General features: G+C 41.0%; 1 protein-coding gene across 1 annotated transcript in view; it reads left to right on the forward strand.

Annotated features, from left to right (window-relative positions):
* PDE3A (phosphodiesterase 3A) overlaps positions 1 to 24,492 on the forward strand; it is a 211,843-nt gene that overhangs the window by 163,250 nt on the left and 24,101 nt on the right. Inside the window, exons 3-9 of the mRNA XM_059472263.1 lie at positions 11,390 to 11,650; positions 14,183 to 14,337; positions 17,541 to 17,656; positions 19,994 to 20,213; positions 22,575 to 22,660; positions 23,120 to 23,289; positions 24,208 to 24,345. Of these exons, the coding sequence (XP_059328246.1) occupies positions 11,390 to 11,650; positions 14,183 to 14,337; positions 17,541 to 17,656; positions 19,994 to 20,213; positions 22,575 to 22,660; positions 23,120 to 23,289; positions 24,208 to 24,345 (1,146 nt within the window). The remainder of the gene's footprint in view (positions 1 to 11,389; positions 11,651 to 14,182; positions 14,338 to 17,540; positions 17,657 to 19,993; positions 20,214 to 22,574; positions 22,661 to 23,119; positions 23,290 to 24,207; positions 24,346 to 24,492) is intronic.

Genomic DNA, 24,492 nt, shown 5'->3' on the forward strand with positions numbered 1-24,492 from the left:
ACTCACACAAAGCGAGTTTCAGAGTTGAGTGTGAAGTCCTATTTGTAACATGTCTGGTTGTTTGTAGCTGGCACGGGCCTACACAAAACATTAAACAGTCTTTAGAGACAGGTTTTGATCTGCATTTTTTTCTCAATTAAAAAAAAAGACCAACTAAATGTTAATTCATTTATTTCCAATCAATTCCCCTTCCCTTATTTAAACTGAGGTATTAACATGTGTGTGAGGTATATTACTGTGGCTCTGTATAGAGTTTAATAATTATATAGTTAGTAATTATTATAGGCATGTTTATATCATGCCAGAAAAGTGCCATCCTAATGGAAGGCATCTTTCCTAAAAGGCCCAAGAAGTGGGTACTCATCATGTTGCCTTCTTGTGCCACCTTGATTTTATTGATTGGAAACCAAGAATGTTTCTTTGATCTGTCAGTGCATAAAAGGGCAAGTGCATAAAAGGATTGTCCATAATTAATTTGGTTGGGTATTTCATTTTGCTGTAGCATCATACAGAATGCTTCAGCTTTACTCTCCACAGCAGTTGTAGCTTGCATTAAAAGAGAAAATGGATACAAATAAATTTTTACTTAGATTAAGGTTAGTCTTCAGATTCTTGGAAAAATGCCAACCTGTTGCACAGTGAGCATTATTGATATGCATTTTCTGCTCTGTGTTAGCTAGGAATGACAGTAATTAAAAGAACAAATCATTTAAATGAAGTGATTTTTCTTTCTAGAGAAGCTTGTTTCCTAATGTTGTTGCCAAAATCTCTCAAATGCATTAGGAGAAGAAGGAGGGTGTACTGAGAGAATTGATCAGCAATTTATGTCTTTGGTTCTTTTGCTTTAATGGGATAAGTGGGATATCTGGGGCCACTGGTAAGACTCAGATGGAAGCAGTCAGGAAGATCCTGGAGCATTAGGAAGACACAATCCATATGCTTCATCAGCTGATCAGCCAGAGCACCGTATGGCAAACAGTCCAGCATGTGGTCTGCTCCAATTTGTTAACAAATATGTCACACAGAGCATTGTGATGGGAGCTGCACGTGACTGCTCACCAAGGTCAGGCCTGTGAAGTCAAGTGTTTTCTTGTGATTAAACTGGTCTTTTATCTGTGTTGCTCTGAGCTTAACCCCTCAAAGTTAAACTGATTTTTGGGAGGATCTTTTGCTTCAATACTCTGCCTTAGATCACCAGTGTTAACAAACCTGAATATTGAAATTATTTTGGAGTCTAATCCATTATGGATCCCACTTAATTCAACTGTGAGCCTCTGACAACAAAGGACAGACTAAGCTTCTGCAGAAGTCTAATAAATAAAACAATGCAAATATGGGCAGCAGGCTGTTCTTCACAAAGAGAAACCATAACAGTTTTTTAAAAAAAAAAAAAAACTAAGGAACTTCCTTTCATCATTTTCAAACTAAAGATTTAAGTTTTGAGAAGTTGACGCAGTTTCTTGTTCCTATCTTTTAATAAAACTGTCCTAAAATTGCTGAAGCAAAGCCAAAATAAGCCCTTTCTGTCACCAGCAATTCCAAAACAAATAATTTTTCTGTCAGTACAAAATACTTTTTGTGTTTGCCTGAAGTTGTCAGTGCACTCAGAATCCTTGAGCTGCTGTTTCTCGTTGGTGAGGACACCACACTGTTCTCTGTATTAGAGAGCTCTGGGGCAGAATCATGTGATGATAAATCTCATCAGCAAATAGCCCAGTACTGTGTGCACCAATTAACAGCATCAGTTCTGAGCTAAAATGTCAAGTCTCTGTGTTGATGTATCTTCCCAAGTCTTTGATTTTAGATGGTAAAACAGATTTGTGTGTTGACACTTCTTTTCTATACCTCCTTATATAAAAAGTCAATTAGGACTTTTAATTCCAATTTTTTTTTTCAAAAATTCAAACTCCTTACAAAAATTCAGTTGAGGCTTTTAACCTGTCTGCCAGGACCTATGTAGTGTACCTACTCAGTGGTAGTAAGTGCTTCTATTGCACTTACTGATGCATCATCACTGCTTTATTACTGCAGTAGATTCAGATGAACTACTGAAGTTCAGCTTCACAAGGATATTTAACATTTTAAAAAGCCCCATGTGCAACCCACAGTTTATTTTTCTTTCCCTTAATGTCCACATCGAAGCAGAAAGCATAACTCACAGTGGAGATAGAAATCATTGTCAAGTGTGGTTGCCAGCATAAGCACCAGTGCTTCATGATCTGTGTCTGTTTTCTGGTCTCTATGGCTCTGTTGCCTTTTGTAAATGAGAAGCTGGTGCTGTTATATTTAGATGTGAGTTTGACTCTAAGCTTTCGAAAAACACAGAAGTGTTTGGGCCTCATAAAATAGTGCAGACCCTGAACCAGAAAGCCAGAGTTCAGTATGGGGAGATATTAATGATGCAGAAGTACAGATTGGGTCTATCTCTAATTAGAATTGAGAAGCAGCCAGGGTGTCATAATTAGGAATATTACATGCATTTTACTTTTTTCTTTTTCTAAAGTGCAAGTTAAGCACTGCTCACAACCTTAAATACACCAGTTGTAAGTAAGACTTTTCTTAGATTAAAACTGTGCACAAGACAAATCTGTCACAAGACAAATCTGTCACCAGCTACATGGAAGAAATTAGAGATTGCTGAAATGACTTAGAAAATCTTAGAGCCTTTAGCATCCAGTGTGTAGATTAAAGGGCAGAACAGCAGTCCTGAAAATGGCCATCTGATGCAGGCATTGACCTGTGGTTATCAGATGTCCACCTTGTATCTCAGCAGGCAATATTTTTTTTTTCTGTTTCATTTGTGACAGCAAAGGCAAAATAAGCCCACAGTATACACTAACCTTGTGTGTCTTTAAGTTGGTCCTTGCAGGTCAAGGATGAAGTAGGTTGAAAGCAGTCCTCAGGGCTTGCTGCTCTGTCAGTTTATATCTGTGGTAAGTGAAAAAAAAATATTTTAATATCACAGAAGGCATGCAGAGGATAGTGTTTTGTATTTCTTGTACATGAATTACTGGTTCTCCCTGTTCTGATCTTCATTGAAGAGTCTGCCAATAAATAATCCAGGAGAGGTGGGGGATTTTCACATCTAGTGCATGCTTAAATGTGACTTTTGCAGCTCATGGCTTTGGATGTTAGTAGCTTGTTCTTTAGAGAAATAATAGCTCTGCAGCAGCTATGATGAAGGATTTGGGGGCTGCCAGTCCCTAGGGCTACAGCTGGGGTTTTTTGAATGAGTCATAATACAAGAATCCAAAGCCAAGTGTTACAGAAAAATGATTAATTCTTTTCACAGAGGAGTTCATTAGTGACATAAAGTCATGAGGAAGAGGAGGAGGCATCTCTAGCACTCAGTGGCTATTAACTGGTATTAGTGTGAGTGCTTAAAGTCAGCAGAACTGAAATAATGCAAACCACAAGGTCTGATGGAGAAGAAAAAAATGCTGAAATTGGACCAATTTGTCTGCAGTGAGGCTCTCACTGGAGTCTGATGTGCAGAGGATTTATCCTTTTCAATGGGTGCAGAACATCACTGCACCTTTGGCTTCACAGAAAGCCTGTTCTTAAAAATGGACCAGTACATCTCAGTAGTGTTCATGGTCACTGGAGAATTTCATGGCAGCCTTCTGCTCTGCTGCTGCAGCATATGGGAAACATGGCCCAAGATATACATCTGGCTCCTGCTGTCATTTCCAAACCCCTGTTGGAATCCAGTAAGAACAGACTGAACATTAAGCGCTCTTTATCTACAGCTTCACTGATAATTACTTCCTAGTTTCTAATTTTTACTTATTCTGGTTTTCAACACTCATTCTTAAAACCTTATGAGGTTTGCTTTTTTTTAGTTTATTCTCCTATGACAACTCCTTTTTAGTAACTGAAAATATATTTGACACCCTGTGTAGCAAATCTTCATTCCACCCTGCCAATCTTTTGTCCTCATTTAGAGGCTGCATTTATTTGCATTAAAATTTTAATGATATTTGTTAATTCTCTTCTTCATACTGTTCAGCAGTTCTTAGTGAAGGGCTGGGATGGATGTGAATCCATGGAATGGATGAGATGGATGTGAATAGCTGGGTTTATTTTCATACATATTTCTGCAGTTTGCTGCTAATTGTGAGGTTGCTTCTCAAGTTGCGTCCCAAAAGAGCCTGAAGTGCTTTGAAAGGGAGAAAATATGGCAGAATGTGGCTCCTTTGGCTTTGCTCTGGTGTAACTGAGACTGTCAAGTTGAGAATGTGGGAGGATTAGTTAGTACACAGAAGGCAGAGCAGTGATTATTGCTTTCAATGGATCTTTTTTTAACTCATGCTGTGAATTTGGCTGCTCTGTTTTAGTTCACCGTAGCATTAAAATAGCTCTCCATGCTGAGCAGGCGTGTTGGAGCTGTAAACTCAAACGAGTAGGATCACCGGGTATTAATAGATGGTTTATTCTTCCTGTATGTGCACCCAGCACCCCACTCCTGCTGGGTCCCACTTGTGTTGCTGCAGCTCAAGTTGAGGCTGAAGACAGTTGTCACTGTTTTCTGCATTTGAACACAAACTATCAGCTTCAAGCTACCAATTTGTGACCATCTGATGTACAAATTGGAGAACAATAATGTAAGACAATTGAGGACAGCCTCTGAAACACAGAATTGTTCTCCTTGGTCTGCGTTACTCAAAGCAGATTTGAGTCCCATTTAGAATTTAATTTTTCCCATCTGCTGTGCTTTAATTAAAAGCAATAATTTTTAAAGTTCCTAGTTTGGTTGGAGTGGCGTCTACTTTGTAAGTAATCAACCCTGACTGTGACTGACTCTGTGATCTGCTCTACATCATCAAGTAGTTCTTTGGGCTGGAGAGTCGTGATGTTTTAATGTTTTTAGGCAGCCAAATAGCACGGAAAGTCCCTTGGAAGTGGGTGACTGTGTCCCCAGGGCTCTGCTGAGAACATCAAATACCAGCGTCAGAGTTTCCACAAGGTTCGCAAGCTGTGACCGGCGGCTCCCAGCCAGGGAGCTCAGCCTGTGCTTTCCCCTCCTTCCAGGAGCTGCTTTCCCTGGATCCTCCTCATGGCATGCCTGATGCAGGAGGTCATCCCAACTGGCTGAGTGTCTTCACTTGGACTGGGATTTCCCGAGGAGCCCAGGGCAGAGCACATGTATGGCTGTGCCCCTTGCCACGCTGTGCCACCCAGCACGCCCTGTCCCTTTCCCTCTGCCTTCCAGGGTTTCCAGCTGTGCTGTACATCTGTGGCAGGAGGAAATGTGGAAAATTAAGCACCACTTGATGTCAGTACCAGTGGAGTTAGTTCATGTGAGGTCCTTTCTGTCAGATATAAATGACAGGGATTTAATTACGTTGCATTGGGCTGTGTCCAGTATTTGCATCCACATGGGTTCAGACTTTCCTACTCTGTAGGTCTTGAAGCTGGACAAATCCAGTCCTCCCACTCCTTGAGATTATTTCTGCATCTTTCTTTTTACTGTTGCTTGGTTGCTAGTGACCACGAGGATATTTTCCTTCTCTGTGTGTGTAACAAATCTGGAAAAGCCTGCTAGGTGACCTGAAAGCAAGAACCCATAGCCTCCCTCGAAAGTTACAGACGGCACCAAAACTGCAAAACAGCTCCAGTGTGTTCTCTGTTTCTTGAATGCGATCCTTTGCCCTTTGGAATATTGTACACAGTGCCGGAGGACACGTGTGCACTGTGTAGGGGTGAGCACTTCCATGGTGGGTTTCTGACAACCCACAGAGGTCATGCAGGGCCAGCTTTGGTTTCATTTTTCCCAAGGACTTCACAACCAAATCTGGACATATCAGGGCAGGGAAAGCAAAAAAGGCCTTACTTGCACCTCCAGTGCCTGCTGCAGATTAAGTGGTATCAGTTTACCAATAGTTTTTTAGGATGGATAAAAGACTCCAACAGTCTCCTTGTAAATGTCTGAACAATTTTTCTCAAACACTGAAATAATTCACCCCAGACAAATACCTGGCAGTGTGTGTTTCAGTCTGAGCTCTTTGGCTGACAAAGCTGTCACGAACTGAAAGATCCTGTAATGGAAGAAAGTTAGTCAGCTGTAACTGTGAGCCTGGTGAGTGGTGTCACCTAAGGTGTAGATGCAGGATGTGGGGATTGCAGCTGCCTCCCCAGACAAAGCCTGCTACAGACAGTGATACATTCCACAGGTTTTATAAGAAGGGGGAAAAATGTATTTCCTTCTCAAATGAGTGTCTCTTTCTTAAAGAATGGTGGTGTTGTCATCCTGGTTTTCTAAAGAAAGTAGTCATGCTACTCTGTGGCAGTTTCAAAGAAATGTGGCAGATGGGTAGGAGCAAGTTTCAGAAATTATTTTCTTCCTAGAAATTTTATGTTAGCCAGTGGTGGGATATAGGAGGAAGGTCCAGATCAGTGGCCTTGCTTGGTAGTAGTAGAAGAGTGGTATTTTAATATACTGAGGGATGACAGAGCCAGCCCTGCAAGAGGCTGCTCAATCCATGCACAGCCAGCCCCAGGCTGGGCTGCCTGCTGCTCACTCTGTGGCTCAGGGTTGCTTAGGAAAGGGCTCACTGCAATATAGGGAGGGGACGAAAATTTTAACTCTTTAATGAGACCCATTTCATCAGATCCTGCCTTTGCAGAACTACTTTGAAGCACTTCCTCTGGCTGCTCTGTGATCCTTGGACTCTGGCACCTTCCTGGCATTACAGACACACTTGATGTGGCAGTCATGGCACTTTCTGCCCTGCAGATCAGAGTTCAGTGTAATTGCTGTCAGGTAGCTCTGCTTTGCTGTGCTGGTGCCATCCCCAGCATCTTGGAACCAGGATTAAAACTCAAATCATTGTCTCAGGCAAGATTTAGAGTTTCCTTCATTGTGGGCTCATCTTCTGTGCCTCTGTGTCTGGTTTATGGTTATGTGGCCCTGGGTGCTTTAAAGACTCATCAGCAAAGCCAGGGACTACATAGATGCCTTGGAAAGGATTTCTTTGATCAATGTGATGAGACAACAGGAAGATGCTATTTCCAGCCCTACCAAAGAGTGTGCCTTGCAGAGCCTGTGGCTGGTTGACCTCCAGAGAGCAGTGGAAATGCTGTGCTTCATTAAGCTGGAGAAAAGTCTCATAAACATCTTTTTTGCTCACCAAAGAAGAGAAAATCTGAGATCGTGTGCTGGTACAAAATAAGAGAGAAATAAAAATAAAAATACTCAGTTTCTAGAGCTTTAAATAGAGAAAAGTGAAATGTGAAAGAATTGCATGCACGCTTTTTCCCTTAGTCATTCAGTGGAAGGTGGAGTAGTTAAGTCTGTGGCGCCTTTAAAATGATTCATTATTTCCATAGAAGCCAATTGATGTTTATCCTTCAGATTGCTCTGTGGACATTAAAATAATGGAGAATTATATTTGCTTTTAATTTTGTTTCCAGACAGCTTGGCCTGAACATTTATGATGTGACTTGGAAACCATATCAAATAGTGATTTATAGCTGCTGGTAATTGTGTGAAGATTGAAGATAGGCTGGATGCTGCTTTCCTTTGCTTTTTTTTTTTCCTCTTTGCCTCCCCCATTCTTTTGCTTACAGAGTGCTCTTGAGTGCAACATGGTGAAAGGCCAACATCTCTGCCTTCATTGCTTTTCCTCATACAAGCCACAGCAAATGAAGATTTTATTTCTCCCTAACATGAGGCTGTGTGAAATGAATTGTGGTTTGTGTTTGATAATTGGTTTGGGATTTTTTTTCCCCTTTGCATAAGTTTTGACTGGTTTTGTGTTGTCATGATAATCACCCCCTTTGTAGGATGGAGAGAGTGGTGGTTTTTAGTCAAGCTGGATGAGAATCATATGCAAAACATGAATGGGGAGGGGGAAGACTTTTCTTTGTGGTAAGGCATTTGTTGAGTGTATAGATGTCAAATGTGCTCCCCAGGTGAGCCAACACAAGTAGTTCATACCTAAATTTATCTATCTGGTCTTATGGCTCAAGGAACTTGTTATTCCTATTTTCCAAAATTCATTTTTCCTGCACAGTTTTATCTGCTTTTTCCTCCTACTGAGTAAAAAGCTATTCTTAGAGCTTTGTGCATAATATAATTTAACAGAAGAAAACAAAGGGAATTTTGTGGACTATCATAGAAAAGCCCAGTGAAGGTTATCAAAATTTTGAGAACTTTTCTAGTCATGTTGCAGACTCCAAAACAAATAATTTAAAACTAAAAATTTTAAAGTATATTAAAATTTTCCAGGATACTGTTTTCATATTGAATATAAGAGTGTTCCTTAGAGTTGTTTCCTGCCCTGACAAAAATCATCTGTGTGATACTGGGGCATGCTACTTTTGTGGTTTGATCCTGCACATGCAGCAGTGTGTTTTAGGTTTGTTTATTTTTTTTAATTTCTGTACATAAAAGGAAGCCTCAAAACATGCAGCAAGTGCATTTGGGCCTACTTAGGAATTCCAGATGCAATGTGGCCTAAACCAGCTGTTTTTCAGCATTGTAAGGAATTATTTTTTTCTTCTTATCTTAGTTAAAAATGAGCCTGTTTAGTTTTGCTTTTGTTCCCAGCCTGTTTGCTTTCTCATTCTCATGCCCCAGAGCATTTCAGTTTTAGTCACTGCATGACTGCTGAAATCTGGGCTGGAATGAAGTCACAAAATGAACAGCAAGCCAGTCTTATCCAAAAGTCATGGAAGGGAACTGCATTCACAATTATTGGCATAGATGAGCAAATGAGCACTGACCATTGTGAAATTAAGTCCACCTTATCTTAGCTCCTCGTTGTTTTGTTTTGTTTTATCAAATTAGTTGTTTGTTATTGTTTGCAAATGTTGTTCATGCCACAATTCTCGAGTATCTGGCCTTGGAGCTTCAATGAGTAAAGTGCTTTGGAAAGAATCCAAATCCAAAGAATCCAAATCAGCTCATGCAGAGGCTATGCACTTAGTAAAAAACAACTTTAAAAGACTGAGCAAGGATTTTATCTGCACTTTTACCCTAAAAGAAGACTACCTGCATATCTATCTGTGTGCATGTGCATATATACAATACATATGCATGTATGTGATTACATTAATCTCAAATTTTCAGCAGTTTCCTCTCTTGCTTTCACATCACCACAATGATTTACACTAAATTCCAAGTTTCCTTGCCCTATAGGGAAACACATTGTCATCTGTTTTCTGAGTAATGGTCTGCAAAGCATATACAGCTCTCTACTGTTTTTTAGCACAGACTCTGAAAAGTAAAATGTTTTAAAATGTTCTCATGCATTCAATTTGTGATATTTTTTAGAAAACAATAATTTAAATGGCTGTAATTTTACCTAGTCAGACTAGTCTGATGGTGCTGTAAATTGACCCTGACATAGATGAACCATTCTTACTTTTTGACTGGGTCTTAGATTTAAGGCAGGGGTCACCAACGCACATGGCAGCACAGGGAGCTGGAAGCAGAAATCCATGGAGAAGGGCTCTCCCTCTCCCCCCTTGGTACTAATCATGGAAAACAATGCTGGCTGCTTTGCAAAATATCAGTACTGCTGCACAGAGCCTCTGCTTATATCCTACTGAGTCAGACTTGTTTACTTCATAGAAGTATTAATCTCTGCCTCTGATTGTCAACTACTCCAGGCTTAATAGAATTTCAAGCAGTGGATGACACAGTTTTGCTGAAAATATGAGGCTTCCATCACATTTCGAGTGATGTATTCTGCCTCACTCCCCTTTGGTCCATTTGCCATGGCTGAGGTTTAGATAATTAATTACTGCCCTCCCAAGCCTTGTTCTTTAATTTAAGGATTTTCTTTAGCATCTGCCAGAATCTTCTGCGTGCACTCCTGAGATGTTAAGCAATGAAAAAGCCATTAAGTTAAATTCAGGCATTAATTTTTTTTTTCAGTAGGATGAAATGGTGCTCCAGTAGATTAAGCAGTTTCTGGTTTATGTTATTTCATAGCATGGCAGAGAAATGTGGGAAGAGGCTGGCTGGTCCTCTGGCTGCAGGAGAGGATGGTGAGTGAGGAAGCCCATCTTCTGGTCCTGCAGCTTACCTCAGTCTTTGCAAGAAGCAGGACATGAGGAGGGATCCATGGAGAGAAACATCTGTTTGCCAAGGGACTGATGTCCACGTTATGCAACTGGGAAGACAGAGGGAAGGGGTTTAGCTTTACTTAACTAATACATCATTTTCCTCAAATATGTTTTCTTATTGCCTGTAAAGGCTTTTCTGAGAACGAAGCAGTGTCAAGTTGTGTTACTCTGTTCTTTGTGTTTTGAGGTCCATGAATGCTGTCATGAGTCATTCCTGGCTGGGGCTTTAATCACTCTCCTTCTCAGTCTGACCAATTCTCCACGCTCTTTGCTTGCCACTCCAAGCAACTTGTACATTCTTTTCACAGACATAACTTCCCCATTAAGCAAACTATGTATTTTAGCTTTTTCTAAGAAATACATGAAAGCAAATTAGCACAAAATCTGCTGCAATGGTCTCTCTGGGAAACTGCACGTACACCTGCTACACCCCAAACAGGAGCAGCAGGACTGAGTTTATGTGTCAGAGACACAACAAAGGGAAAATGGTCACTCTTGGAGTGCCTTGAAACAGCAACTCCATGCAGAATTTATGGAGGGTTTTAGTGCACCAGCTAGTGGGGCTGAAATGTCACTTCTGCATTGAAATTCCATATGCCTTCTGCATTTTTAGTTGTTTTAATTCTCTGTGCATCCAAGTCTCACTGTTGTTTATTAGAGTTTAAAGATCCTCAGACCTTTGCAATTGTACTCTATAGCTGTCAATTCAAAGACTTGACAACCTTAAGGTTTAAACAAATCTACTTTTTTACTCCATTTCAGTTTTGGTATAGCTGCCCAATATGCAATTGCTTGGAGAAGAATGTTGTTGCTACCATACCAGAATACTGTAATTTAGTTGCATGGAGATATTTTACAAATCCCAGTATATGCTTAGGATTAATTTCATTTATCTGGGCCTAAGCACTGAACATTAGTTTTTCTAGATTAGTTGTTCTGTAGTTAGTACTCAGGCATCTCTCAGGAGAGTCTCATCCCATCCCAAGCCATGTCTCCAAAAAACTGTTTGTGCAAATAGGCCCTGGCTATTGACCACGTCTCCACAGGGAGCCTGAACAATTTATTCAGATGGGAAGAGTCAGCTGCAGATGGTGGAAACTGTGAAATCAGATATGATGGAATTCCAAAGTCTTTGTAGACTGATGATCGATCTATTCAGCATTGTTCTCTGTATTTAAAGAATTATTTCATGTTATTATTTTTCCACCTGCAGATGCTTTAGCAGAAGCTGTGAAGAGTTCACCACAGCTTGAGGCAGTGCCCAGCAGGTTGTTCACTGCTGTTTTCTCACCTGTATTATTTCTCTCGTCTTTAGTCTTCTGGCACAAGCATCACGGTGGACATCGCTGTCATGGGAGAGGCCCATGGGCTCATCACAGATCTCCTGGCTGATCCTTCACTGCCCCCCAATGTCTGCACGTCCCTGAGGACAGTGAGCAACCTGCTCAACACACAGCTGACCTTCCAGGCCATCCACAAGCCCAGGGTGAATCCCTTGGTGTCCTTCAGCGAGAACTACACCTGCTCCGACTCGGAGGAGTGTCCGGAGAAGGGAGAGAAACTGGCAATTCCCAAGGTGAGTGCTGGAGCCTGCCTCTCCCTAAAGGGATGTCATTGGGCTGTCAGATGTCACTGGGATTTTTGTGTGAACTGCCATCTCTTCTTCCTTCCCTTAATTAGAAAGGTGAAACCTACAGAATCACAGAATGATGAGGTGGGAGGAGACCTCTAAGATCATCGAGTCCAACCTATGCCCTAACACCTCAGCTAGACTGTAGCACCAAGTGCCATGTCCAGTCCTTTTTTTTAAACACATCCAGAGATGGTGATTCTACACCTCCCTGGGAAGAGCATTCCAGTACTTTATTATTCTTTTGGTGAAGAATTTCTTCCTAATATCCAACCTGTACCTTCCCTGACGTAGCTGGAAACTGTGTTCTCTACAGAAGTCAATTAAAAAGTTTCTATTGATGACCTTCATGTGCTTTGGATCAAGTCTAAACTGTTGTGTACCCCACAAACTAACAAAAATATCACAATCATTAGTATGACAAATACTGTGAGCTCATGGAAGTTGTCTTGAGAAGAAAAAGATGACAACCATAAATATAAATGTAATACTGCCTTGAAAAATGGCTTTATGAATGCTCAGGGATCAGGCAGGAAATAACCAGTGTTAACCACCCACACTTAGCAAGTGAACAGCTAGAAAGAGCACATCAGATTTGAAGTAGTGTGAATTGTAGGTTTGTTGCTAATTAGCTGTCCTGCAAGGCTTACATTTCATTTCTGAAACTAAACCAAAATGCTTTTGTACTGCAGCCTCCCTTGTAAAATTAAATATAGGCAGAGTACATTGCACAGTCAAATGCTTTTATGTTTTTACAGTTTAAATGGCACAGCCAGTCATTCATTCCAGCATTTCCAGGCATCTGAATTGCAACGCTCGTGATTCTTTTATTACAGCTTAGTGTGATGATAATTGCCACCCTATTTGTCTGTTTAGCAGCTGTATGTACAAAATGGATGTTCACAGGTTTTTAAGCACATTTCCCAGTTTATTTTAGTGACCATATCTATAATGGCTGTACCCCAGGCTCTGAGGGGAAGAGTTAAGTGGAAGAGCACTGCTATCACATGAGCACACACAGGGAACAGATACAAGTTTGCTGTTGCATAATACCCTATGAGGAGGAGAGAAATGAAGGATGAAGAAATGCGTTAATGCTACAGAGAACTAATTAGATTGAAGAATTCATTGACCTAAATATATCACGGTTCATAAAATAAATAGTTTGCATGTCTTTATTTAAAGTGTCTAAAAGCAGATATAGGACCTTCACCTTAACCATCTGACACTGAGCATTTTGTGTAAGGAGATAATGTGTTAACATATTTATCCGCAACTTTGAGCTTCAGAACCACAGATGTCTTCCATCTCATATTTCTTAACCCTCTGGCAAAGTCCAAGCTCTCCATTGCAGATATATTTATTTTAGTTCTTAGCTATAAACACTTCACTAGAACTTCACAAGAGAAACAGCTTCCAAAATTATGGGATCTGCAACAGCAAATCTGGCTCCAAAAAAGATCCTTTATTATCTTTGCCTTCAAAAATTTGAAAAAAACATGTGAATCCTGTTATTTGGAGAAATGGAGGAGACAGGTGAAAGAAAAACGCAGTGGTGGTTAAGAAAAATCTGCTGTAAACAGTGATGCTTCCTCTAAGCTTTTTGAGACATCATATCCCAGAGCGTGCAAGTTTTATTTCAATGGATTGAGTAGATATGGCAGGGAAAAAAAGTTGGAGCTCCCCTGCCTTATTTTTCTTACAGACTTTCTTGGCTTGAATCTCTGATTCTGAGGACCCATGACAGTTTAAATCAGAGTAGTTGAGGTTGAAAGTGCATCTGGAGATTGTCTAGTCCAGTCCTGTCCCTCAGCTCATTGAGGAGAAAGTTTCTCTAGGCTCAGCCTAGATCAGGTTGCTCAGGAGGATGTCCAGTTGGGTTTTGAATATCTCCATTAATGTAGATTTCACAGCTTCTTCAGGCAACTTCTCTGTGTTCAGTCCTCCTCACAGTAAAAAAAAATACTTTTCTAAATTTTAATTAAATTCTTTGTACTTCAGTTCTTGCTCCACTGCCTCTTGTCCTGTCACTGGGCATCCCTGCAAAGACCCTTCTCCTTTACACCCTCCCTTTAGGTATTTGTGTACACTGGTAAGATCTACCCTGAGACATTTCTTTAGACTGAGCAATTCCAACTCCCTCAGCCTTTCCTTTCATGACAGATGCTTCAATCACTTTTATGGCCTTGCTAACTTGTTTAAGTACCTTTGGCCACATCAGGTGTTGAACATGTGTGGCTATGGGGCTGTGCATATATAGATATAGATATATATACCTGTTTTTAAACTTGAGATAGGGAGGATGGTCCAGACTGTCGAAGCATTCAAAGCATTGGCTGTGTTTGAAATGAATAATCCGTGGGAGAACCCAGATTTAAAGGTGTTGCCAGGCAGAATGAAGCCAATGGAAGTGGTTTATTTGTGCATGTGCAGAGGTTTTGCAGCTGTACCAACTGAAGGGCCCTGGTTTCCCCACAGCGCTTACGGAGGAGTTTGCCTCCAGGACTGCTGAGACGAGTGTCCTCCACCTGGACCACCACCACATCAGCCACAGGACTGCCCACCCTGGAGCCAGCTCCAGTCAGGAGGGATCGCAGTGCCAGCATCAAACCTCACGAATCTTCTTCATCCAGGTTACACATTGCCTCCTCTCTCTTTTATCTTTCTCTTCGGGCAGATTTCTTTAGTTCCGTGTGCAAAATGTATTCAGAAATGCTGGCTGTGAACTGTGTTAGAGTTACTTCTTCATGTTTCTCTAAATGGATTTGACAAAGAAGCAGCATTCCCATTTTTTGTCAGGGTATGCCAAAATTATTCATATTATTGGGTAGAAAAATAAATTTTAAAAAAGAACTATTTATGTTAATGGAATGCAGAACTGCCCAATAAAATTGGAAGAAAGGCTAAGATATCTGGTTAAAGTTTTCTTGAGATGTAGGGGTTGCTTAGGTGGTTATTGCTCAGCCTAGAAAAACTGCAGCAATTACATCAGCAATTTCTAAGAACACACCTACTGATGTGGTCCTGATATTAAACCAGTTCCTAAAGCACTTCTCCATCTCCCATTCTTAGGATCTAATCCCTGAGCTGGAATTGTGAAGCACATGGTCCCCCTATAGAATGGAGAGAGAATTGCGTCTGCTCAGCTGCTTATAGCCAGCAGCCAGCTTGTTTGGGGAATGTGCCGAGATTTTAATAAAAGTTGTACTACCTCCACACCATGTCATTACAACAGGATTTCCTCCCTTCTGGCTCTGTGAATACTTTTCTGTTCTGGTCAGAGGGGAGCAGAGCCATCAAAGGAAGGTGGAGAGCAGCCAGTTGTGGTACCACCCTGTGAGAACGAAGTTGAGGTCCCCTCCCTACCTCAGCAAGGGCCATCACCTTGGGGCTGGTGGATGAAGAAGGAGTGTGGAAACACTGGGGAAAGGAAGATCAGAGTGAAAGCACTACGTTCAAGAAGAGAATTCAGAGCTGGGACATCAGAAGACTCATGTGCTTTTCTGAAATTCAAAATTTAGGGAAAGAGATAGGACCTTGGAAGGCCCAACATCACCAGTGTTGGCTGTTGGATAGATTGGGGGAATGCAGCTCCAGAGAGCAGCTTCCTTCTAAGGTTGGCCTTTCCTTGAATACCTAAATGTGTCCCGTGGATGAGGCTGTCACACAGGGTGTGGAGGTGCTCAAGGCAGCCTGCAGAGTACCCTGAAAGCCTCATGCAAGAAAAACACGTGGTTTGCCAAAGTTCCCTTTGTGAGAAGTCCCATCTGCCTCAGTAAAAGTAAATATAAGGAAGCTGTAACCAAATGCAAATGTTCTTCACTCCCAGACCTGTGGTTCCTGGGGTGCATTTGATTTATGCTGTTGATCCCAGTCTCACGTAGTGTGTAAGTGTCCCAAGATGGGAATCAGAGGGAGAGGGAGAGCAATTAAATGTTATTGTTGGTCCTTCCCTGTGGTTGTTATATAACTCTGCATGAGGAGCCAGCTAAGCAGGCTATCAATTCTTCCTATGTTTAATGTCATAGCCAGTGGTATAATTATAGCTCTGTCAAGCCTCCCAGCCTACTGTTTGCACTCCTTCTTTCACAGTAGGAGAAACAATGTGTATTCCAGAAAGGGGGAAAATGAATCCTGCAAGTCTAGCTTTAAAAATTTTGGCTGACCAAGAGAGATCTGCTTTCAAGGAGAAGAATTTTGAGCTGAAGAGAAAAAATATATCTTGGTTATCTGCCACTTCCCTGTACCAAATTCAAGCACTCCACTGGTCACGGAGAAAGAAACATTTCATAAGTTGAACAGTAGGAGAGAGGCTGACACTGGAATTGCCCTGTGGCAGATTCTCTAGTTACAAAACATGCAGCTTGTTCCTCACAATGTGGGACATGACTTCTGGATTTCTGGAGTCACATATTTGCAAAAATCCCTCATAGCTGTCAGTTTGAGATTAGTTTCTGTATTCTTCCAACCCCATGTAATTGAACCTGGGTAGACATTATACTGGAAAAATAATAGAGCTTCCACATTCTTTCCCTCACCCGCTTTTATATCAAGTGATTCTCCTGTAGGAACTCAAAGAATATGGGTCAGAGATTTTTGGTTTGGTTTGGTTCATTTGGGTTATTTTACTGTACAGTGGGCCAGTGTGTTATATTCTTCATGACAATGAAAAAACAAAGCAAAACCTTTTTTTTTTAATTTTATTTTTTAAGCATCTGTATTCTTTCTTTGCCTCACTTCATCACAGATTTTAAGAATTTGGGCCCATGAAGACAGCCAGCAAGTGTTTTTGTATGTAGTATTTTCTATTCCAAAACAAGATGTTTGCAGAGGTAACACAGCACCACATGCTTTTTTCTTTCAGAATGATTTTTTTCCTTCAAGTTTATTTTTTTCAAGCTCAGCTGGAGCTGTGCTACTTTAAAAGTCTGTCTTCAGCATTGAGTGTCATCTCATCCCTTGGATGAGAGGCTGCGAGGAGAAATGTGGAGCCTGGCAGACCTGTCCAGAGAACTCACAGCTTGATAAGAGCCAGTGCTACATCCCTGCAAGAAGCTGACATTTGATGGGTGTCATTCAGGAAACTCATTATAAATACAGTTTTCTTGCTGTGCAGAAGATTTTTGCCTCTTCTGGCATACAATTACCACCCAAAGGCTAAAATCATAGCCCATGCTGATGCAGAGGACTAACACTGCTCCCCACACACAAGGATATGTGCACTTAGATTCCTTCAGCACAAATTCCCTTGCACTGATGTCTCCAGGGTTGGAGAGGGGCATTTTTTGGGGAGTTCAGCAGGTATTTCACCTGGTTAGGGTATGAAGGGGCACACCACTAAGCACAGCCACACAGGATGCTTCCAGTCCTCCCCAGGCTCCTGAGTGCCCCAAGGGTTGTTGTGTGCCTGCTGTGGTGCCAGCAGCTGAGGACACTGGGTTTCCAGTTCTGCTGAGAACTTGTGTCACTTCTGGCTCTTTCAAGGAGGTGTTAAAAGAGAACATAAATTTAACTTATTTCAAGCCAACTTTTGAACCTCTTTGTGCTGTCAGAACAATATAATGAAGGCATCTTTGTATAAATAAGGCAAATATGTCTCAGCACTGAGGGAAGTCCAGCTTTAGACTGGCTGCATTGTAACTATTTTTGCTGAAGGTGGTACTGAGTGCCTCACAAACACCACTTCAGCCAACTCATGGATGTCATTTCCCTCACCAGATTTTGAGCTATCTCAGTATCACCTACTCCTTGTTGCAGCTCCTCACTTGATAAGATCTGCCATTAAAGAGGCTTTTTCCTGTGTTAAATGTTGCTTGTTTGTGCTCTGGTTTGGCAGCTCTGACTCGTGGAACAGCTCCATTCTGATGACAATCACCAAGAGCAGGTCCTTCTCCACCTCCTACGCCGTGTCCTCCACCAACCACCTGAATGCCAAACGGCAGAGCCGCCAAGGTGAGTGGCACCCCCAGCTCTGCCAGCCTGGCCTGATCGTGCCAGCAAATCACATGGGCTCTGCTTTCTTCATGGTGGAAAAAGCCCACTCTTTATTCACTTTTTTGTACAGTTTTACTGACCTCATGTGTGACTCCAGTTGGTCAGGAGCTTTCTTGCCAATCACTTTATTGGCTATTAACAAGTTGTTATTCTGTATTGATTGGTCACTCAAACCCCTGATGTGTACATGCAGGGAAAGTTGTTTGTGAGAGATAGTTTTCATTTTTCTATCTCATCATCACATTTTAAAATACTGCTATGTCTTCCTATTTTGGAAAAAACTCAAGTGTTTTCATATGTAGTTTTGCATCACATTGAAGTCATTGGTTTGTATCTGTTTATATCTTCAACACTGCACATTTGAAGTAGTTCTGGAGGACCTAAGTGCATGGATGTACTTAAATAATACTCTTTGTATTTTTATGCTTTTCTTATCTTGATTGTGAAAAAATCCTTGCTGTAGCAAGACACATTTTCTCTCACTTTTGCCAGGAAATGGCTGAATGTTGGATTATTGAAAAAAAAGTTTTGCTTTTTTCTGGTAATTTTATTTGTGTTTACCTTCCCTGGTAAATTACTTTCTTAAAAAAACCCAAAAGTACACACAACAAAAAATATTTAAATAGACCGGATCTCTGCCAGCAGGAGAAAGCTTGCTGTGATTAGAGACATTATTGTGAGAAGTACTGTTTAAATTCTCAGGACTTGGTTCAAATTGTTGAAAGACCATGTGTATTGCATCCTGTATGAGTTATGAATATTCCTTGGTAACGTATATCTCAAAGATGGACAACAATCCAGCTCAATCCCCTATGCAACTAATAGACTGTGAAATGTTTTTGAAGACACATTTTTGGTGGATGGAAAGCTGATATCTCAATGAATTCATAAATGTGAAACAGAGGTTTCCTGTATTTTAAAGCCATTTCCCTGTGTCATGGCCATCTGATAACGTTTTAATTGCTCTGAAGGCTGTAGTGTTCTGATCTCAAGATTGCCATTATATCCTACTTGCAATCATTGAATTAAGACACTAAATACATACCACATTTGCTGGAGAAATCCTCTTAATCAAAACAGAGATGCTGGATATCTCTAAACTACAGCACAGCAAATCAGATTTTTTTCATTTTTTAAACTCTTGGATTGTCAACAGTAAATCAGATTTTAGCCTCCTATCACAGTAAGTTTCTATCAGGGAAAAAACACTGGAACTGTGCATGTATATCTTGCAAGGATAATATTTCATAAACTTAGATCAACATATTGCCTTTTTTTAAGATAATTTTTGTGTCTGGAATGCATTTAGATAGGGGGCAAAATTCAAACATAAAACCCCTTCAAATTCCTAAGGCCTTGCTATCCTTTGGCTTTGAAGCTGAATGTGGTAAATTAACTGGGGCTGAGTTCCTGCAAACTTCAGAACAGGAGCTAACTCAATTTCCATGCATTTCCTTTCGAGATAAATGAAGTTTGCACTTTTAGTCTCGTTTTGTCTGAGACTAGGAATTGTAAAGTGGATTCCAAGAGAAAGCAACACTTTGATTAAACACTGGATGCATTTCACCTTGGCAGTGGTGCTCAGATGGAGTAAGGGACAGAGAGAACCACACCTTGCTGGTGTTGCACATGTGGATATTTGCAGTTCCTGTGCTCTAGCTCAGGTGTACAGTACCGTGTGCTGCTGAAATGGTTGCAATTCTCCCTTAGTGAGCAACAGATATAGAAAAATCAACTCAAACTAAAGATCAAGGCCAAAATCTTTAAGAAATGGCCCCAGAAGTGCAGTATTTTATGTAATGAATGGCTACTAAAAATTGCTCTTTTGCTTTATTGCTTGTCTACAAACCTATAGAAATCCAAATTTTGTGGGAATGTGTGTGATCCTGCTTTAGAGATGGTGAGAGAGGAGCTGCAGATGGCTCTGGGAGCTGCCTGTTTGGGCTGTGTCTCTGTCACTAGCACATGTTGATACCAACAGTGGTGCCACAAACTCCTCTGTCATTTCATGCCTGTCCGCTCAGTGCATCCTGCTCACCAGGGAAAATATGCTTTGTGTTTTGGGCCAGATCTTCAGCAGGTAAAAGTGGCAGATAGCAATGGAAGTTCCTCACTCTGTGACAGCCCTGGGCTTGGCTCAGGGTGGAGAAGGGAATTCTCTTTATCTATTTTGGTTTTGGAGACTATGCTGGTGCATCTCAATAAGAGTATTTCTGCATAGTGAACTAATACAAGCATCTGCCACTTCTGATAATTGATAACACAATTGATAACACTCCTCTTGTCCTTGGCCAGGTATCCCACCAAATATTTCACCTCTCACCTCCCCGTGCCATTCGCCGATTCAGGGGACGCCTGCCACGAGTCCTACTGGGAAAACATCTTCTGTGTCATTTCCAGAGCCCACAGACACTGACACCAAGCAGGGCCTAAAGCCACACAAGGTCTTAACTTCTACTCAGAGTGCACCTACCCTGTCAGACCCTGTTATCAGCCCCTCCATCATCTGCAGCAGGTAAGATGATCATTTGACATGCCTTGCAATCATTTCACGCTGTTCTCATGAACATGTTCTGTTGGCCCACATATAAGTTTTTTTGTGATTTACTGCAGTGTTTATATAGATTTTTCAGGTTTATAGTACTTCAGTAAATGTGTAGATCAATGCTACAAAATACTTTTAAAGTAGAAGACTGTTGGCTGTGTTTATTCCTATGTTTATTGCTCCTGTCAGGTGGACAGCCTGATTCCTAAACAAATTCTTTGTCAAGGACCTGCAGATCCCGAAGTTGGATTTCATGTTTGCAGCTTGTGTTTCTGGAGCCATGCCCTTGGCATGAGCAGTCACCTTTAGGGCACAGGCCAAGGCTTGCACAGCAAGCACCTGATGTGCATAGAAAAATCTGACTGCTATGGCCAGAAGTGCCTGAAGACTCTGTGATTTTGAGAAGGCTCAAAATCACTCAGGAGCCCATTCTCTCTGGAGGAGTGGGTCCTGTCTTCCCTAGGCAGAGTCAGATTAGGTACTGTGGGGATATTTTTTTTTCCAGAAGTCAACTGCAGATGAGTTCTTTCTACTGCTAAGAGTTCCAGTAACACAGTTTAATTTCTTACTTTAAATTACCCCTTTATTAGGGAACACAGACCACACCTACTTTGCAAAATTAGCATTTTTGGAAAGAAAGTTGTTCTGCTTATCTTCTCAGAAAGGATTCAGTTGCTAAATCAAATACTGGAGTTTGCAGTATGTGTCCAGTTCAGAACAGTAGAAAGCACTGGTATTCCCAAGCCTGTTCCAGTGCAGTTTCAAGGTTGCTTTGCTCACCAGATGTTACTTTTGGCTATAGCACGAGTGGCCAGCCACCAGAGAGCATGGCTGTTATCAAGTTTGACTATCTTTGGAAATAGTTTTTAGTTTCTGCCTTCAGTCACATGATTTTGGATGTGTCTCACTGTGCTGTGTGCAAGGCTAGGAAGTGGCTGTGAGAAAGTTAAAATTGAGACTCCAGCTTTGCTCAAGGGAGTCATCCTCACTGGAGTTTGGAGTCAGATCCAAACAGGCTTTTGAGATGGATTTAGATTAAATAGAAACTTAAGTGCTTTTAAATTTTCCAAAGGTATACCAAAATTGGGATTTGGAGAGGTTCATTTGAAATTAAAAGTATATTACACAACAGAAATAAAGCATAAAGGTGCTGGAGTCTTATTAAGCTGTGCCTTTATTATCACTTCAGGAAAATACTGTCATTTCACAAGTGAAATTCATTTCTGGAAGCCTTCTACGAAAAGGAACTAAGAATTCCATTTAAAATATCAGAAAAGAATCAATGTAAGCTTGTTGTAGATAGTAATGAAATTAATAACTTTTTCATCTTGTTTATCAATCTGACTGATGCAAGATCTATTTGCTTGGCTATGCACTACAAGTATCATTGAATACAGATGAGCATTTTAATCTGGAAGTCTTTCAGGAACTCATGCTGTTTGCAGGGCATACCCAGCTCCAGGATATATTTGGATGACCCAGCCAAAAGCTAGCTGGCCCAGGAGTTAAGCCATTTTTATATATGAACTTAAAATGGTGCAAAGGTTCTAGTACAAAGTTTGACCAATCCAAATAATTCTGTAATAGTTGCTTTGTGAAGACTGTTGTATATAAGATATGCCACAAAATGCTGACTTAAACCAGAGAAAATGTCAGGTTGTAATTAGGGTTTAAAGGGAGCTATACACAAAGAATAAAGTTTTTTAATGGAAGGGAAGAGCCAGTCATTTGAAAAGGTCATGATATTGTGGTCTGTCCCAAAATGTATTTATGTTCTGGAAATGATGAAGCAAACTCTGCCCTCTTGGTTCTTGTGTACTTGGTATGCTGTCACTGAAGTAATGATAAAATATAATTTTCCTCCTTAAGAGGAACATATTCAAATTTTAGGCAAGAAGAGTGCAGCCAGATCATGATTGTGTTCAGACTGAATTCTGCAAGATTGTATGAGACTCTGGCAAAGTTTCATAATTTTAATTCATCTTTATAGGGAAGCTGTAGATATAGAACTAGAGGGTTTATTTTGTGCTGGTATACTTGCATAATAAAAAAAAAATATTTAAAGAAATCACATGGTTCAGGTTTACTGCTGAAAACACCAATTCACAAATTTAATGGTGTTGGGCAGTTAATCCAAAGTCTTTCTGCATTTTTGTCTCAAGATCCAATAAAACTTTAGCAGTCTCCTGTGATTTTGTCTGGAGAACATATCCTAGACCATGACTTAGACTGTATGACATAATCTCACACTGCCAGTGGGAAATCCTTTTACACAGGACTGTCTAAGCCACGTGGTTCTTCATATTGTCTGTGTTTGTTGATGTATTTCAGCTGTGGCAGACCCTACAACCAAATAGAAGCTGGTGATGGGACACTAAATAGAAATGATGCTACTACACACACCCTGAACAGAACAGGTAATTCTTTGTCAAAAACACCTTGTTCCCTCAAATTAAGTAATTATCCATTAAAAGGGCAGATGAGCTTGTCAATTATAAAAGGAGAACACACCCAGGTGAGTCCATACAAATTGTCTTTGACAATTTCATGTCCAAATGCACCTTCCCTTTTCCTATGTACTACAGCATGTACAAAATGCTTATGGAGTTAAGTTATGAAGATGATACTGTTCCCCTCAATTTACTTAAATAATGTTCCTCAGAATTTTTTCTTTCTTCATTCCCTGCTGCCATTTTTTACGCTCTGCAGGGTAAATCTTTAATGCCTTTGGACAGATTGTCTGACTTCAGAGCCAGCCAAGCAGCACATATGTATTGTGAGTCAGAGCTCCTGTTGCTGCTACTCAGAAGGTCACAGGCTGGCTTCCATGAAACCCTTGCTGTTCGCAGCACAAGCTTTGTGATTTGTGTTTGCAGAGGATCCTGCCCAAGCCACCTCTGACTACGAGACCAACAACAGCGACAGCAGTGACATCGTGCAGAACGACGACGACACGGATTGCTCCAAGGAGCAGCCACGGAAGGGATCTGGCTGTAGGTCCTACACACCTGAGACCATCATCCTGCATCCCTTGACACCACCTGAGGTAGCTCCTCTAAGTTCCCCCAGCACAACAGAATGAGTGTATGCTGACACTGAAGGGGAAAAAAACCCAAAATTAAAACCAAACTAACCAAAAACCCAGATCCCCACAAAAAATGTGGTCTAAGGGTGCTGCAAGATATTATTGTCTTAAACAGCAAATGCTGCAGTGTGATGAACAAGTGATGATTGTCTCTCAGCATTCAGCTGTGAGCTTGGTTGTGATGCAGAGGGAAAGCTCTGTTTAGTTAAGTTTTCCACAGTCTGTTGTACAACTGAATTAATAATCTGCAGTTGACAGGACCTCTTGAAAAATTTATTGTAATCTGCTGGAGTTGGACATGCTGAGAGGAGGCATTTTGCTTGAAATGTTCTAACATTTCCTCATCTCCAGTTTTTAAGTAAAATGAAATTCCAGGGAGTATACAGGGGGAAATGTGAAAGGAGGGGCACAACCCAACTTTTATTTGCAGACCTTGAAAGACAGATAGGTTTCAGTTTAAGGACTACAAATCTTCACTTGGACTGAGCTCTGTTAGCCATGTCAGAGTGTAGTGAATGGGTCCTGATGCAGAAGCAGAAGCTGGGAGCTTTTCTGTCTGTGCCACAGTGAATTTCACAATGAAGACAGCCTCCCTTGGAAATGAATGAATGATTCCCAGGAGTGAATGAACGAGTCTCAGTGCTAAGTGCAGGCACTGCTGTTTCATAAACAGAATTTCCTATCCATTCAAGTGAAACACGTTACAAAGGAGAGTGAGTAGCTGCAGGGCTGCAAGAAATGAGGACATCTATCTGAGCTGAGTGAAGTACTACAGACTTACACATGATGCTAATGTGACTTTAGCTTTTAAGAGCATCGGTTTTTGCGTGAGATGCTTCACTGAACTAACAATCCTTTTTATTCTGATTTCTGGCACAGGACAAGCCTGTACTGGCTCCTGAGCCTCTGGTTATGGACAACTTGGATCCCCTGATGGAGCAGCTAAATAGTTGGAACTTCCCAATCTTTGATTTGGTGGAAAAAATTGGGAAGAAATGCGGTCGGATTCTGAGTCAGGTGAGAGGTGCACCTTGTCTGCAGGGTCTAAATGTTGGCAGATTTAGACACAGACATGTTAAAGGCATTGTCCGTACAAGCTGATGAGCCCTGACACCTAATTCAAAGCTGACAACATGAACTCTGTCTCATTATATTCCTTATTTT

This window comes from Ammospiza nelsoni, chromosome 5 (genome assembly GCF_027579445.1).
Source record: "Ammospiza nelsoni isolate bAmmNel1 chromosome 5, bAmmNel1.pri, whole genome shotgun sequence".
In the NCBI taxonomy this organism is placed as follows: Eukaryota; Metazoa; Chordata; class Aves; order Passeriformes; family Passerellidae; genus Ammospiza; species Ammospiza nelsoni.